Source organism: Durio zibethinus, chromosome 11, assembly GCF_047325235.1.
Source record: "Durio zibethinus cultivar Kanyao isolate XHJ-2024 chromosome 11, ASM4732523v1, whole genome shotgun sequence".
Lineage (NCBI taxonomy): Eukaryota > Viridiplantae > Streptophyta > Magnoliopsida > Malvales > Malvaceae > Durio > Durio zibethinus.
The window spans coordinates 6,038,463-6,056,166 of NC_143172.1; the positions used below are offsets into that span (position 1 = coordinate 6,038,463).

General features: G+C 28.3%; 1 protein-coding gene and 1 pseudogene across 2 annotated transcripts; both read left to right on the forward strand.

The window, feature by feature from the left end:
- The first annotated feature begins 5,996 nt into the window (after positions 1-5,996).
- LOC149516015 (DUF538 family protein (Protein of unknown function, DUF538)) lies at positions 5,997-6,853 on the forward strand. The gene has a single exon (XM_089767849.1). It carries the CDS (start codon positions 6,128-6,130, stop codon positions 6,593-6,595), a length of 468 nt encoding a protein of 155 aa, XP_089623975.1. The 5' UTR covers positions 5,997-6,127; the 3' UTR covers positions 6,596-6,853.
- Positions 6,854-7,759: 906 nt separating this feature from the next.
- On the forward strand, positions 7,760-12,114 carry LOC149516016 (embryogenesis-associated protein EMB8-like; annotated as a pseudogene). Its single transcript, XR_016346265.1, has 8 exons — positions 7,760-8,349; positions 8,452-8,580; positions 8,750-8,881; positions 9,074-9,216; positions 9,306-9,403; positions 9,510-9,604; positions 10,354-10,407; positions 11,648-12,114. The product of XR_016346265.1 is annotated as an embryogenesis-associated protein EMB8-like (transcript).
- The last annotated feature ends 5,590 nt before the right edge of the window (positions 12,115-17,704 follow it).

Here is a 17,704-nt window from a genome sequence, read left to right on the forward strand (position 1 = left end):
TATGACCAAATTAACTATTATACTCTCATATCATAGTTGTGAAAATATTTTTTCTCTTATAATTATTTACTATAATACCTCCTTTAAAAATTTACCAAAATATCATTTTCATCTTTTGATAAGAAATTGACCCGTAACCAATTTGACCATTATGTCCTTATACTACAATTATAAAATATCTCTTCTCTTATAATTATTTATTATTATAATACATCTCCTCTCAATTACCAAAATACATTTTTCATTATTTGATAAGAAATTAATACATGGTCAAATTGATTATTATACCCTTATATCATAATTACATAAATACTTAGTCTCTTATAATTATTTACTATAATATTTTTATACCATAATTACGAAAATACTCATAAAAATTTATCAAAAATATTTATATTGTTTGATAAGAAATTGACACGTATTCAAATTGACTATTATACCTTTATATCATAAATATGAAAATACTTTCTCTTATAATTATTTACTACAATATCCTCATAACATAATTACGAATATATTACTTCTCTTATAATTTATCAAAATTACTATAATGCAATCTTACCATAATTACAAAAATAACTTCCTCTCATAATTGATCAAAATTATTATTATATTATTTTTACTATAATCATATAAACATCCTTACAAATGCTTAATAGGAAGTTGAAGATGTGACATTTTATTTCAAAATCAATAATATATATTAAAACAATTCCTTTGCTAATTACTATAATAACATTTTGTTTATTTGATATGATGTTGATACTTTTCCAGATTTACTATAATACCTTTATATCATAATTACTAAAATACTTATCTACTTATAATTGTTAAAATTACTATAATACTCTCTTACAATAATTACATAAATATTTCTCCTATTATAATTAGCTAAAATTATTACATTACCTCTCTTACTAAAATTACAAAAGTACCCCTCACATAATTAATAAAAAATTACTATACTACCTCTCATATAATAATTATATAAATGCTTTTATGAGTAATACATAGAAAGTTGATATGTAGCATTTTTTTTTCAAAATTACTATAATACCTCTATAAAATTATATATTAAAATTTAGCATAATATAAAATTAATTATGTATTAAATTATTAATATATCCTTACCATTGCTTTTATAACAAATTTATATGTGACATTATATTTGAAAATTACTATAACACCCCTATTAAATTACATATGAAATCTTAATATAGTATAAATTTAACTGCATATTAAATTATTAAAATACCCTTGCATTGCTTCATAAATACTTGACATGTGAAATTTTATTTGAAATTTACTATAATATCCCTACTATATTACTTATTAAATGTTAAACAATATATATTAAAAATTTCCCATGGAAATGACTATAATGCTTATTTGTTTATTTAATATGATATTAACACATATCCAATTTTACTATAATTATGTTATAATTATAAAAATATCTTTTTTTTTCATAATTAGTCAAAATTATGGTAACGTTATCTTATCATAATTATAAAAATAACCTTTCTACTATAATTGATTAAAATTGTTATAAAACTTTATGATCATAATTATAAAAATACCCCTTCTATCATAATTGATCAAAATTACTATAATACCTCTTAGACTATACTTGCAAAAATGCTACTCCACCATAATTGATCAAAATTATTATAATGCCTCTTATATCATAATTACATAAATGCCCTTATGAATGCTTTATAGAAATTTAACATATGATATTTTTGTTTCAAAATTATTATAATGCTTTCTTATGATAATTATAAACTTACATATTCTATCATAATTTACTAAAATTATTATAATATACCTCATATCATATTTTAAAAAATGTCTTTTTACCATAATTATCCAAAATTACTATAACGCTTTTTATATCATAATTACGTAAATATCTTTATGAGTATTTCATAAGAAGTTAACATGTGATATTTTGTTTTAAAATTATTATAATACTCTTATTAAATTATATAAAAATTTTAACATAATATAAAATTAATCACATATTAAATTATTAAAATACCATTACCATTGGTTTATAAAATTAGACATATGATATTTCATTAAAAATAATTAAAACTAAACGATTGAATTAGATAATTATAATTTCTATTAAAAATAAATAATTTATATTTTAAAATAAAAATATTTAATCCCCAACGTGACGACAGCACACTAATGATATATGAGAGTATACTCTTTCTTCATGTTATTTTATTATTATTGCGTTCATTTTTTAAAAGAGAAAAACAATCATCTAAATCTAATAAACAGATTATCATATGTACGTAACTATAAATTTTATCTAATCTCAACCTTGATATTTAAAAATTTTATAATTTGTGTTAAGATAATTTTTCAAAATGAAATATATATTATTAGAAAATTATATAAAAACAAATGATTTCGATACTAACTATTGTTTTTTTTGTAATATGATCAGTGATGTTTTTAAATTTTGCTTGAAATATTTTCAAATAATTTCAAAGATATACTTTTCCACAATAATTTTTAACAAATTGCTCATCACTCATTAATGAATTAAAAAATACATCAACTATTATAATTACTTACAAAAATTCAGAAAAATTCCTCAACCCAAGACATTTCTTCGTCATTCTGTAATCCATGTTTTACAAACTTAAGAGCAGCTTCATTTCCTATTTTCCTTATGAACCTTGTATTGCGAGACTTGAATTGTGCAGCTTGCCTTCCTCGTGCCAATGAGAAGAAAGATCTTCCAAAACGACTGGATGCCATGATGACCCAGAGGGTCCATCATTCTGTCGTGGCCGGGACCAACGGGGGAATCCCGATGCTGTCGATAGCGACATCACATCCTATGACGAGAATCCAATGCAAATCATTGTACTTTGTCATTTATTGAGCGGATACAATTAGAAGGATAAATAATATATTAATATTAGTAAGTTATTCGAATTTGATTTGAATGAAATTCGAATTCAATTTTATTATTATCGAGTGGAGTTTGAATTCGAATAGTTTAATTTATTGATCGAGTCGAGTTTGAGTATTTTTATATTTGATTTAAATAATTTATGAGCTTAATTGAATTTTTATATTTAAATTTTTTTTATTATTTTAATTAATAAAATATCTCGAATTCGAGTTTGAGTATAAATAATCAAACTATTATCGAATATAAGAAATCGAGTTTATTTTAACATATTAATCGAGCTTAATCGAGTAAGTTCAAGTAGCTTGATTTCGATAACAAATCGAGCTCGAGCTATGAAAATGAAATTCGATTGAGTTCGAATCGAGTATCGAACTTCGAGTTGAGAATTGAACTCAAGTTCGAACTTTTCACTGTATCAATTCGACTCGATTACACCCTTAGATACAATAAAAATTGGACCAAAAAAAAAAAGGCAATACCTAAAATATTCCAACTTTTTTCCTTCAGGATTAAGGCCTTGCTTAGAACAGCCACTGTACAAATTTTCTTTTGTGTCTCATGCTCCTATTATAACGTTTACAAGTGTCAATAATTATTCAAAATTTGTTTATAAGTTAAAATGTTACATTATTGATTTTTCAATTCTACGTATGAGATTAGAATATTGTCACACTTTTATTTAATTATTATAAAAATTTATTAATTTTCATAAATATATCTTAAATAGAATAAAAATCGATCTTTAATTTTATATGTAAAAATTAAAAAAAAATCACCGTCGATGTATAATAAAGATAAATTTTCAAATAACAAAATTTCCATGAAGTTTTGACTCGTTGTCTCTTATTCCTGTGCAAGTGACATTAAATCATTATACGGTAAAAATAAATGGAATAAGAAATGATATACATTATAGTAGATCTTTGTAGGACAAGAAAGCACAAAATGTGATACCTTTGGTGGTTGAGAAATATGAAAAGAGAAATTCCCTAATTTTTTCTTTTTCATGTCCTCTTTTAAATCTGATGTAAGATTTTTTGAATTCTTTTTTTTTTTTCTTAACATATATGGTTTTTAATTAGTTTGCTTCATGTACAATCTTTTTCTTCTTTCTCTGAATTTTTATTTCCATCTTCGTTGTGATAACACAAAGCAACTAATCTGAAAGTTGATCAACATCAACGCCGAAATCTATTTCCTTTTGAGAACCCCATATGTGAAAAGTGTTATACCTGAACAACCTCAAATGAGTTCATGAATTATGAAAAAATGAAAAAGACCTCTTTGGACTACTAATTTTAAATCTCTCATGTATTGGGTCTTTCAGTTGTTTTAAAGTTTTAATTTCCATTTCAATGGAAATATGAAGTATAATTTTTTTTTTTTTGAATGGTTAAGGTTAATTTTTCAAAAGCAATAGTTGAAAGATATTGCTTATAATTAATTTGGTTAGAAGAATTTTTTTCTAGAGCCAATTGGGATGGCTGATGCCTTCACTGTGGTAAAATGTAAAATATGATTCTAATCTACATTTAGGTCCCCTTTGGAAGCAATGAAGCACCAGTAAGGTGTAATTGCCTTGAAAAATTGTGTCCAGTGGAGCTTTTCTTTTCAAACGATGGAGCAGTGTAATTGATAAAAGCCCAAATCGGTTATCTTTAGTTCAGTTGAGGCCTGTTGATGATCGGCCGCCGACTTTTTTTTTTTTTTTTTTAATCTTTTAAATTATATTATTATATAAAAAATATCCTTATAATTTATTTTTTATTTTAATTTTTTATTTAAAAATTTTGAAATAATTTTTTTGTTAATTTAATATTATAAATAAAATTTATTATTTTATTAGCAATTTTTATATAATAAATGAATTTTATAAATATTAAATAATTTAAATTTGTAATTATATACATTTTGTAGTTTAATATCTTTAATAATCATTTTATTTTTTTATTATAATTCATCTTATCAATCCTATTTTTTTGTATTTATTTTATCACTAATTTTAATTTTACTTTCATTATTATTTTTAATTTTATCGAAATCAGTTTCGCTGATCATTTAAATTGACACTAATCCTCTCAAAAATTGTTTTGGCAGGGGCAGGGTAATCCAGAAAGTTGAAGGCAAATTCTCAATTGGAGAATATGACATTAGAAACAAAATAAAAAAAGAAAGAGCAGGAAAAAAGGTTATAGATTTGTGGGAGGAAGTGAGAATCTTCAGAAAGAGAGAGAAGGCTCTTCTAGAATTCTCTCCTTAAACCAAAATCTGCATCTATTTATAGACTTTTAGCTTTGGTTAAGTTAACTACTATTACAATCATTTAATTCTACAGTAAAAGTTCTTATACAGTGACTGATACAGTAATTATTATTTGTTAAAATGATTATTGTTTGCTACAATAATTACTACAGTAACCATTGTCGGTGGCTTGCTTGACTTTTGCAGCTGGCTTCTAGCTTCTTCTTTTATTTTGGTTATCTTTATCCTTGTCCTTGTTGAATTTTATCAAAGTTAATCAATTTTTCATCTTTTGAATTAAAAATTTGAGGTGAATTTATCCTTGATTTGTTTTAGATTTGTTATCCTTCTTAGTATTGATATAACATATGCTAAAGATGATCTAGATTTTCCATAACAGATGTCTTTTGCAATAGTTCCAGAGCTTCTGGTTCTATTAACCCTGTCTTGATGCCAATTTTTCTGAACAGTATTTTTCATCCATACGTTCGCAGGTCAATACAGGGATATCTGGAGGAAATGATATCAGTATGCAATGTTTTTGCAAGCTGCATCAAAGAGATTCTGATTTGCAATTGATATTTAAAAAGATTGAAAAATTTTTTGATGACAAGATCCAGTTGTTCTAAATTTTCAATTGAATCGATTTGAGATAGAAAAGATAATCAACCAAACACACCAAACCATACCGGAATTGTTTGAAATTTGCCTCTATGTTTTAAGAGTTGACACAAAAATCATCAAACAGACTTTAAGATTAGTACGACCATAAATAGCAATCGTTTAGTAGTTGATCTATAATAACTTCCAGCCAACTGCCTAATTATTTCCTCTTCCATATTTTATATAAACCTCAAGTCCCACACCACCATCGCCAATCCATTCCTCAGATTAATCCTTCAAACATCACATATTCACATCAGAATTTCTGTCAATTCACCTCCAAAAATGGCTAGCAACAACTCCCGGGAAGATGAGCGTGCTGGGGCAGAGATTGTGTATGGGGCTGAAGAGTGCTATCGCCACTCCGTAGAGCTCCTGGAGGAGCTGGGGTTCCCTAAAGGTGTGCTTCCTTTGCAAGACCTGGAAGAATGTGGGAGAGTTAGGAAAACGGGGTTTGTCTGGATGAAACAGAAGGCCTCATATGAGCATTTCTTTGTTGGGACAAATACTCGAGTGAGCTACGCCACGGAGGTTACTGCATATGTAGAGAAGTTCAAGATGAAAAAGATGACTGGGGTTAAGAGCAAACAGGTTTTCATATGGGTGCCAATAACTGAGATGAGCATCGAGGACCCTGCCAGCAATAAAATATACTTCAAGACTCCGATGGGTATCGGAAAATCTTTCCCAATCACGGCTTTCATGACGGATGAGGAGAAGCAGAAGTATTTGGAGGAGAATGCCAAAAAATGAAATGTTGATGCTTTGGACTGCTCACTTAATTTGATTTAGTGAGGACACAATAAACATTTTTATTAATGCTGTTAAACTCGTTAAGTATTGATTACTGCAATTTCTATCTTGGTTTTCTTACAATTCTAAGACTCCTATGAATCAGATCATAAGTCTAGTTTTTTCGTGTCAGCACTGACATTATCGTTTTTCACTTTTGATTAATGTCCCTGGATGAGAATCTAATAAAAAGTAAAAATGCATGTTACTTGGGTCAAACTTCAAGAGCTGATCAAATAGTGAAATCACCAGCCAAGACACCTAGCACACACAAATCTGTTTGACAAAAGGCAAATTAAGCATGGTATAGCCTACTTGGGAAGCGTCATGGATCCCATTAGGGCCCAATCCTTCCTATTAGTGTTGTCTTTGGATAATTGCGTTTCTCCTGCTATTTATTTATTGATAAAAATTGATTATGCTTCTTAATTATCTACTTGGCAAGCTGTATTAGTTTTGCTATGTTTTTCATTATAAAAATTTATATTCCAATTAATTCTATTTATGGGTTAGATTATCCATTCGATGGCATGCCTTAATTAGATTGCATCTCGAACATAATATTTTCATACCCAACTCAATTCAAGATGTTATTTTATTAATAAAAAATATTTTAATTTAATTTTAATTTTAAAATATATTTAAAATATTAATATTTTAATATTTTTAAATTGGGCCTTTTAGCCCAATAGATTGAGTTATGGACAAGACTTTTGAAAGATCAAAGCATCGACAGGATTTTTGAAGTGAATGATAGGATCCAATTTATGTCGAGCTTTTAACATAATTTTTTGAGTTGGATCTAATTTAGTCTTCACCTCAAATATTATTTTATTAATAAAAATTATTTTTTATTTAATTTTAATGTTAATATATTTAAAAATATTAATATATTAATATTTTCGACATATTTTAAAGTAGGATCTAAAAGGTCTACTGACATTATCATAGAAAAACTTTTTGAAAAGCCAATCCAGAATGTTCTGATCCCACGACTGGCTCTAAATGCCATCATCTAATTTGAATTTTTGACTAGCATGCTAGAAATAGATTGTTCTAGTAGAGCACACATGAAGAAAACGTTTATAACAAACAAAAAGTTAAAATCCAACAATTCATTATTAGTAGTGCCCTAAATCTTTCGTTGTAAATTCATGAAATTAAAATAATAATAGGTCTATGTTTGATGAATAAAAAAAAATAATACGTCTATGTTTAGACACGACAAAGAAATGCACCGGCACTGGTTCTTGTCTTTGCTTGGAGCTTGGGTGGAAAGTTCTTATCTTTCCTATGTCAACAATAACATCCACTCCTTGTCTTTGAAACCAATGGCCAAACTCACTTTGGGCTCCACATTCTCGATCCCCGTTTCCCGCCAAACATGTCGTCCAGTCGTCGCCTACCACGTCTCCACCACCAAAATAACAACGCCCGATCACTACCCATCCTTGGAGGTCATAGGTGGCGCACGTGACCGTTTCCTCCAAGACCAAGCTTTCCACACCAAACTCCGCCTACCCTACGACCCTTTCCCCCTGATAGCCTGGAACCCCCACGTCGAGACTATCTTCGCCGCAAATTTCCGCTCCGTTCCCCACGTCAGACTATGCCGGGAGTGCCTCCGGGTCAATGACGGCGGATCCGTTGCCCTCGACTGGGTCTGCGGCGATGACCGCCGCCTTCCCCCTGATTCTCCCATCCTCATTTTACTGGTAAAATAAAATGCAATCGTATCTTAAAATCTACTACTAGTATTAATAAATTATGTTATCCAAGAAGCTTTAATTTTTACTTTGACTTTTTATTTTTTGCAGCCGGGTTTGACTGGAGGAAGCCAGAATTCATATGTAAGACATACGTTAACTAAAGCAAAAAGTAAAGGGTGGCGCGTTGTGGTTTTCAATAGCCGAGGTTGTGGCGGTAGTCCAGTTACCACTCCCCAAGTAATATTTCTAATCCCTTTCTCTTTTTTTGCTGCTTGATTTTTAACTTCTTTTTTAATAAGACAAGTTTTGAGAGATTGGGTTTTTTTTTTTTTTTTTTTTTTTATAATTGTTTTAAGAAATTGTATGTTGATTTGATCATTTGAACGACACTGATATATATCTGCAGTTCTATTCAGCTTCGTTTGCAGGAGACACGTGTGAAGTAGTGGAACATGTTGGCGCTAGATATCCGAAAGCTAATTTGTATGCTGCTGGTTGGTCTCTTGGTGCAAATATTCTTGTTCGATATCTTGGTGAGGTTAGACAGCAACATAACTATCCATGTGTTTCTTTATTTTTTTTAGTTTTTTGTGATGAAACTTTTTTGCTTGAGTTGGTTACTTTTAATGTCATTGGTAGAAATGTTAGTTTATTTGTTGTGAGATACTTTTTTATGTTTGATCTTTTTACGTTTCCCTTCATCTGTCCATTTATGGCATTACAAATGCAGGAATCTCATGCTTGCCCTCTTTCCGGTGCTGTGTCATTGTGTAATCCTTTCAATTTGGTCATTGCTGATGAGGAATTACACAAGGGCTTTAACCATGTTTATGACAAAGCTCTTGCCACAGCCATCTGTAAAATATTCAAGCAGTAATTCTCTATAAATGCTGCTGTTTGACTACCACTTATCAACTTCATATCCCAGTTTCCAGAGTTTCACTAAAATCTCGTGTCTACAGGCACCTTCTCCTATTTGAAGAAATGGAGGGTGAATTTAATATTCCCTTAGCTGCCAGTGGAAAATCTGTCAGGGACTTTGATGAGGGATTAACGCGGGGTATGCTCTTAAATGTGATTTTCATTTTGAAAAGAGAAGGGAGGGGGAGCATAGAGTCTATAAAGAAACATTATTTGCTTATAAATCCTTCTATATTGCCTTGCAGTTTCGTTTGGTTTCAAGTCATTGGATGAATACTACTATAAGTCAGGCAGTTGTCATGCCATAAAACATGTTCAAATACCATTGCTCTGCATCCAGGTGATATATTTGTACAATTTTGATAACGTTACCCGAATTCCTTACATACTACCATATTATTCGATATCATCTCTATGATGTTGCTATTTTATATAGCATACATTACACTTTGATTCTTGGTATCAGCAAATGGTTTCATTAAAAGAAAAAGAAAATTGCCAAAATGTCTTAGTGTTATTTGTTTCATGTTATTGTTAGTCCATCTCACTTTCTTGCTAATATAGCTAGCAGCCATATTGTAAGAAATCTTTTATAGCAATCAATTGAAGTCCACTAAAGGACTAATCTTTCATGCAAAAATTGGGGATTGGGTGGTGTCTTTCAATTTCTTCCTAATACCTTTCCTGGCATTGATTTCTTCTTACAATTTGTAATCTCAAATTTTTTTCATAATCTTGAAGATTGGATGCCTTTAGTCATCCGCCATGTTCTCATGTCCAGAGCTTGCTTTTTGAAGAAGGTATGAGAATGTAAGCAGCTCAACTGAATCACTAGAGCTGAATTTCACGGCTCTAGTTCATGTTATTTTGATTCTTCACTTCTCTCAGTACTCTTTGGTGCTTGTTACATGAGTTTTGTGTCTCTAACAGTTGTTTTAAGTATTGGATTTGCATGGCTAGCTGCAATGTTCCAATGTTGTAGATTATCTTTTAGTTAGGAGTTGCATTTTTGTTTGGTTTCGATGGTATGTTTGAAAGGGAAATTTCCATAGCTACATTTAACTTATGTTTAAATCTGTGCTATTGTAGGCTGCAAATGATCCGATTGCAGCATCTAGGGCAATTCCTCGGGAAGATATCAAGGTATGTCAATAGCTCTCTAATTTATTGAGCTATTTTTTATTGTATTTTAAATCATTGTAAATACTCAAAGACAGCATGCAATATGTTCTGTAGCATTCTAACTTGATAATAAGCCTGTTTCCAAAATGCTTCTGTGTTATTTAAGCATTGTCATTCACTGGACTACACATGTAGACACAAACCTTCCTTTCTATAGGATGTGTGACTCTCACCATATGTGGCTGACAGAAAGTCCCCTAAATCCATTCCAAATCTTTTCTTCCATCTCTCATCTACATTCTTTTATCAAACTGGCCTTCCCAAACTAATTAAGCTGGAGGTTTTTTTCCTTTGAACAAAACACCATAATTCACCACATCCTTTTTTAACACATGCTTTTCATCGAGGCCTGATCTAGTTATTCCCTCTCTTCTCTAATATTCATTACTGTTGGACATTATATAAATAGGTTCTGAAGTATCATGACAGTTTTTCTCTAACTTTGGGAAATAAGGGCCTCTCATTGTTCCTGAAACTTTTAGCAGAACATCCCAAATATTTCTTGGCAATGGAACATCCATGACTACAAGCATTTCAAGTTTCTACTGCTATTAAATTTGTTTCTATGACCTTTCACTTGAGCTGTGTGTCTGTTTCGGTGGAGAATTTCTGGAAATCAGTGTGTTTGTTCATAACTAATAATTTGGCAAATGTGAACTTCCAAAAACTCCTATGGTTTATATGGTCAAAGTATTATTGTAAGGCACTAAGAGAGGCTTTGCATGGTGGGACTGCATTCTTTTTTCAGTTACCCATCAGTGGTGGCTCTGCCTTAAAGTAGCCACTTAGGGATATAGAAAAATATTAAATGTACAGCCCCTTCCAAAAGATTGCCATCTGGTTGTTGCTATATATTGTCATTCTTTTCTACAGTCCAATTTTTGTGAAGATCAATTTTGTAATATATGTGTTGATCATATGATCTCAATCGGGGAACTATTTATCAGTAAATAAGAGTGAAATTCTTTCAATTCAGAATATTATTGTGAACAGCTGTCATCTGCTCTTGGATCAGTGGAAATATGTTTTACATTCGATCTTGTGACATCTGATGGTTGCAAACTAATTTTAAGTTACTATAGTCTTCTATCGTTCTGGCTGCATGGAAAGAATGTAATCCTGTGGAAAAAATATTTAAGTTGACAAATCCTCTTTGTTTTAAAGTACTGTTTCTAATGAAAGGTTATGCTTGCTGTCTCAGGAAAATCCAAACTGCCTGTTGATAGTGACACCTAAAGGTGGGCATTTAGGGTGGGTTGCAGGTGCCGAGGCTCCATTAGGAGCTCCTTGGACTGATGCTGTGGTGATGGATTTTCTTGAGCATTTGGAAAGAGGTGCATCCAAAAGTGCTGGATTTCGTGTCACTCAGAAGCTTTTCAGCGTAGTTCAGAGGAGTTGCATCACATAGAAGTATAGTCAGGCAGTTCATCTGTCATTGGATTGCTGGATTCACGAATTCATCTGTAATTGACTTGCCATATTATTTGGTATTACCAATTGGATTGTAACAACAAGCACAATGTGGTGTAGCCGGCTCTTTATTTTCATGCAACAAAGCTGTATCATGGCTGAAATTGTATCCAAAGGACTTGTACTATGCCCTGATGAAGGCTGATAGGTGCAATGAATTTTTATGATGATCAATTAATAATAAATTTAATTTCGTTATTCGCCCAGATCATCTTTTTCCTGCGTTTGCTATTAATTTGTTGCATTTTGTCCTAAATTGCTTTTATGTGCAGTGTTGACCAACCCTGTACCTTCTAGTGGAGCAACAAAATGATCTTGCTGGTTGCTATAAACGCCTTGCATCCAGGAATAGAAAGTAGACGAAAAAGTCCGATTGAATGATAAGCTTAATTACCCCATCTATAACCTTTTAGAATTTGGTTTTGTGGTAGAAGTATTTGGTTCTTTCTTAATGGGATATTTGACCTACTAATATGCCACCCACCCTTTGCATCAGCTGGGCGTTAAATATCAATCCTGAATTCCAAATTTATCAGACAGGTACATCCTTATCCTTTTAAAGTAGAGTTGGCTGCAATTTCTGTTCAAATCCTGTCCCACTTCTAACCAGGAGATTATAATAGATTAGATTATTGATGAGTTGGAATTGATAAATTTAAGTGATCTGACCCATTTCCATCTGATATGCTACTTTTCTTGCGGCTATAATAGTCCAAGTCGGAAGAGATTTGCATTAGAATAGTCTTTGCATTTGGGAAGCAACACTGTTTTGACCAAAATTCAAGTACAAGGGTTCGAGTTGATATTGAGAATGAACTTGGACGGTTTCTAAGGCCAAAACTAAAAGATATAGAAGATGGGAAGTTAATTTCACATTTGTATTAGTCTTGCCAGAAGCGTGGAAAATTTGACCCAAAGAATGAATTCTTGTGTATGAAATTTTCAAGCATCCAAAAAATGTGAAAAAAAAATGCCATTAATATTTTTCCGAGGACCTGACAACAAGTGAGGAACAATAACTTTCTATTTTGATCACAAACGAAGAGGGTTCAAACTCAACACATATACACATTGTTGAATCAAACGCTTAAATGTTAATAAAAATTTGAATTTACTTTCAGATTCTTAACGCAATTAAATTCCGAAGAGAATTAATGTTAAAAAAAAAAAACACTGAAGCGAATTAAAAATATTATATATAAACGAAATGAAGAATGTGATTCACAAGGTTCTAATAAAAAACGAAAGGAAAAGATGGAAACTTCCACGAGCTTATCACCAGACAAGACATGATTTTATAGCTTTTGGAGCCGAAGGACCGAACCATGATTTTTTTTTTGCTTGGGTCCATATTTGAGTATGGAGGATCTTTGGAGTCTGATTCGAATAGACCACAAAATAAAGCCTAAGAATAGAACGGACAGATGAATGGACGGACGACTACTCATTCTGTGCCTTGTATCAGCGGCCACGTCCTTCTCCCAAATCCTGATGCAGAATCCAACACTTTCGGATTCAATCTAAAACCGGCCCACATATATACAACATGGCATTACTAACACTCTTTCAAACTTCAGAGTCATTTTCAATTCATGTTTTCACTTGGCCTACCATTCGTTATAAGGGATTGGAAAAGATAAGATGCAAGATTTAGAAGTGAAATGCTTATAATAGCATTATCCGTATAACCTACTATTTGAGACATATATATATATATATATACATATATAGTTTTTGATATATTAATAATAAAATTTGTAAATTTGTAAATAAATTTAAAAAAGTATCTCATATTTTATTTTTTATTATATGACAATAAATAAATATGTATTATCTTATTAATTTTAAAAATAAAATTTTAAAATTTTATTATCAGTGAACGAGATAATTGGAAGAGTATTACCACTTCTATGTGGTTATTTTTGCCTTATCCAGCGAAGTGATCAAGTGGCCGAGCACGACAACGATAGTCGTCCTTTTCTCTTTCTCTGCTGCCTGCATCTACATCTTATTGCATGGCTTTATGCATTTGTCGCGTTTCTTTTGGCAAATTCTTGCAGCCGATCAAGCACCCAAGATTTCTTTTCTTTATCTCCCTTTCCACCGCATTCATTTCAATTCCCTTGTGCTTGGAGGTCACAATCAATTATACTTTAAGAAAATTATATTATTTTATATTTTTTATATTCAAAATTATCAGAATTTAAATTTAAATTATTAAAATTAAAAATTTATTATTTTATCCATAAAATAAGCGACTATTGGCATAATAATTAGGTAATCATCGTTAAAGCCTTTTCTTTCTCATACATCAACGTGTATATTTTGTCTATCATATCACACTATTCATATATGTTACCGTGTGGAAATTGGGGGAAAAGTTACATTCCTTATCTTTTTTTTTTTTTTGACGATGCAAAGTAATAGTTGGTGCTTGGTAGGATTCTAGATTTTGCATCCTTATCTTATTTGTTTGGTTTTTCATTATTTCCTTTGTGCATATATGTTAACCATGAAAATATAAAGTACTAATATTTATTTTGTAATTCTCTGTAATTAGTTAAACCATGAAAGAAAATGTGGCTTTTGCTCATAAATTATAGTAATAATATATAAATTAATATCTTTTGTTTCGAATAGGAAATGCCATAATATGTAATTAATATCTAAGATAATAATTGTGTTAATAAACAACTTTTCCTTTCTTTTTTTTTTCAAAATTTTCTTTTTATTTTTTAAATTTTAGGGATGGATTCAACTTTTTCATTATTCGAAAATGTGTTTTTATTGAATATATAGTTTAATTTAATTTATTTATATGATTATCAAATAACATTTAATAAATTTGAGTTTCGAATCTAATCAGTTAAAAATTTAAAATTTAAATCATATTACATACAATTTTTTTTTCATTTTATAAACCTATCAATTTTTCTATCAAAAAAATATATTTCGTTTAAGTATTTTTATAATATGTTGGTAGTTTAAAATATGATGTATCACACATTGAATAAAAAAATTATTTGTGTATAATTTAAAAAAGATTATTAGTGTTATTTAAATAATTAAGTTAAGTGTTAGATGAGCCAAATTATTTGAATTTGTTAAAAATTTTTGTAGTAGGTTAAATAATTTTAAAAGTTAAAGATTACGTATTTGTGTATTTAAGCTTATTTAATAAATACATTTATTTTTAATTTTTTACCTATTAAAATTTTAAAATAAATAAATAATATTTTTATTCTAAATAAGTTTATTTAAACAAAAAAATAATTATGTAGATTATCATAATTTTTTGAATAAAAATTTATGATTATTTATTAATTATAAATAATTTTTTTTACATTATCAATTTCTTTATTCTGATTTAGAGAATTTTTAAAATTTTATTATATTTTATAAATATAATTATATTTTAGACAATATTTTTCGTATCTCAAAATTATATATATTATTTATTATTTTTATTTTCTCAAAATTTTCGGACAGAATAATGCGGTTTTGAAGTTCAGTTGCGCCATGATTAATCACATGACCAACATGCTACATCATAAATTATAGTAACCAGCTGGATTTCTTTTCGGCTTTGATGAAAACGACAAACTCTCCTAATTGGAATTGCCCGAACCCACGTTTCGTCTTTCTCCAATCTGGACAACTTGCCTTGTCTTTGGTCCCACAGGGGTACCTTTTCCATCTGCACTTATCGATGACTAACAATATTAAGAAATAATCAATAATCGTATCATCTGTTAATACATTATTAGATTCTAAAATTTAGTGATCCAAATTTAAATTTGATGTTTGAAATATAAAACATAATATTAAAAACTAATAATACAAGTTAATACATAATTAATTTTGATGTGAAACAATTTTTACAGTGTTTTGGATTTTTCAAAACAAATTAAAAGAAAACCTTTTTTCTCAAGCAATAAAAATAAAAAAAAATATTGTAAATCGATTTAAATTTATAGTATTTGATTTAAATTAAATTTAAATATTAAATATATATTATATTTAAATGAAATTTCGGATTGAAAGATAAAAATTTATAAAATTAAATTAAATTATATATATTTTTAATTTTTATAGAATAAAAATAATAATTTTATATTAAAATTTATTTAAATATATTAAAAATTTATATTAAAATAATATATAAAAATAAATAAATTTAAAATAAATAAATCAAATCAAATTAAATCAATAAAATTTAATTTAAATTTAAATTTAAAATTTAAATTTTTATAATATTATATAACATTAAAAAAAAAAAAGTCAAACTAAATCTCAACCTTATCCCCTCGCAAAACAAGGCAGCAAAGACTTACTGACCAAGTAAGGAAAGAACAAAAGAGGCCAAGATCGCATGCTCAAAACGTGGCGAATGTGAACAAAGACTGTAAATTAAGGTACAATTATTGTTCCAGTACTAAATTAAATCTGCCCAAATCCAAACAAAATAAATACAGGGGAGATAACTCTTTAGGAAATTTTATGTAATTAATTTTTTTATTTGATAAAAATGTTATGTTAAATAAAAAAATAAAATTTCTTAAAATAAAATTTTAATTAATCCTAACAACTATCCATTAAATGAACCTTTTCTTTTGTAGTACGGATAGAAAATGTTTGCAGAATAACTTTTATAATTTTTTATAATGAATTTTTCTTTTTTTTTTTTGTTAGAAGCATATGAATATTTAATGTTGTAACAATTTTGGATATAAAAAGTCATCATTAATATTTTTTGATTTGGTACAATTGATCACATATTAAAATATATATTTTTAATAAAATTTTTAAAATTAATTAAAATTTTATTAAAAAAATAATTTTTTAGATATACAAAAATAATTTAAGTTTGAAAATCAATTACGCATGTAAAATTATTAGCACCCCCATAATTTTTGTTTAAAATTTTGTTAATTAATTATGTGTTATCTTTTAATTTTAACTAAAAGAGTATTAATTTTGGTATTTAAAATTTAATTTTTTTAATTTTTTATTATAAATAATTTATTTTTATTTTTATTTTATCTTAGTCAAAATAAATAAATAAGAACCTTGTTTGTTAAAATATTCTAAAAAATATTTCAAAAATATTTTGGTAATATTAAAAGTAACTTTCTTATCTAAAGATTTCTTACGAGTTACTACTATAAATTCTAAAAAATCCAATCATCGACGGTTCAAATATCCCATCATCGATGATTCGTATTTATTTTCAAAATCAATATTTATAATACATGTAATAAAATATGATAACTATGATTTAATCTTAATAATATTTTTAAAAAATCATTTATTATTCTATTTATTAAAAGAGATGAGAAATCTTTAACGTAAGTTATTCTAAATGCTACAATATATTGACGATATTTTAGATAAATTTTTTTATTTAGAGATTCCTAAATATTATTTGGACTTCTTTAAAATCTCATCCTCGAAGATTTTTTATTTACTTTTGTAATAATTATTAATATTTAAAGTTATGTTGTAATATAATTATCTATAAATTTATTTCCTAAAAAAATGTTTATTTGAGTATGCATATTCTTATAAACATTTTATTTTTTAAAAAAAATCAAATTAAAAAAAAATAAAAATTTTTGTACTAAAAAGAGTTTCCAAAATTTTTTAAAAGCATTTTTTCACCTAGTAAATTCTCAGGAATTACTACTCGAAATTTTCAAAGTCCCATTATTGGAAAATTTTCATTCAATTTAAATCTTATTGCATTTATAAATATAATTTTATAAGGTCAAATTATAATAATAATAAT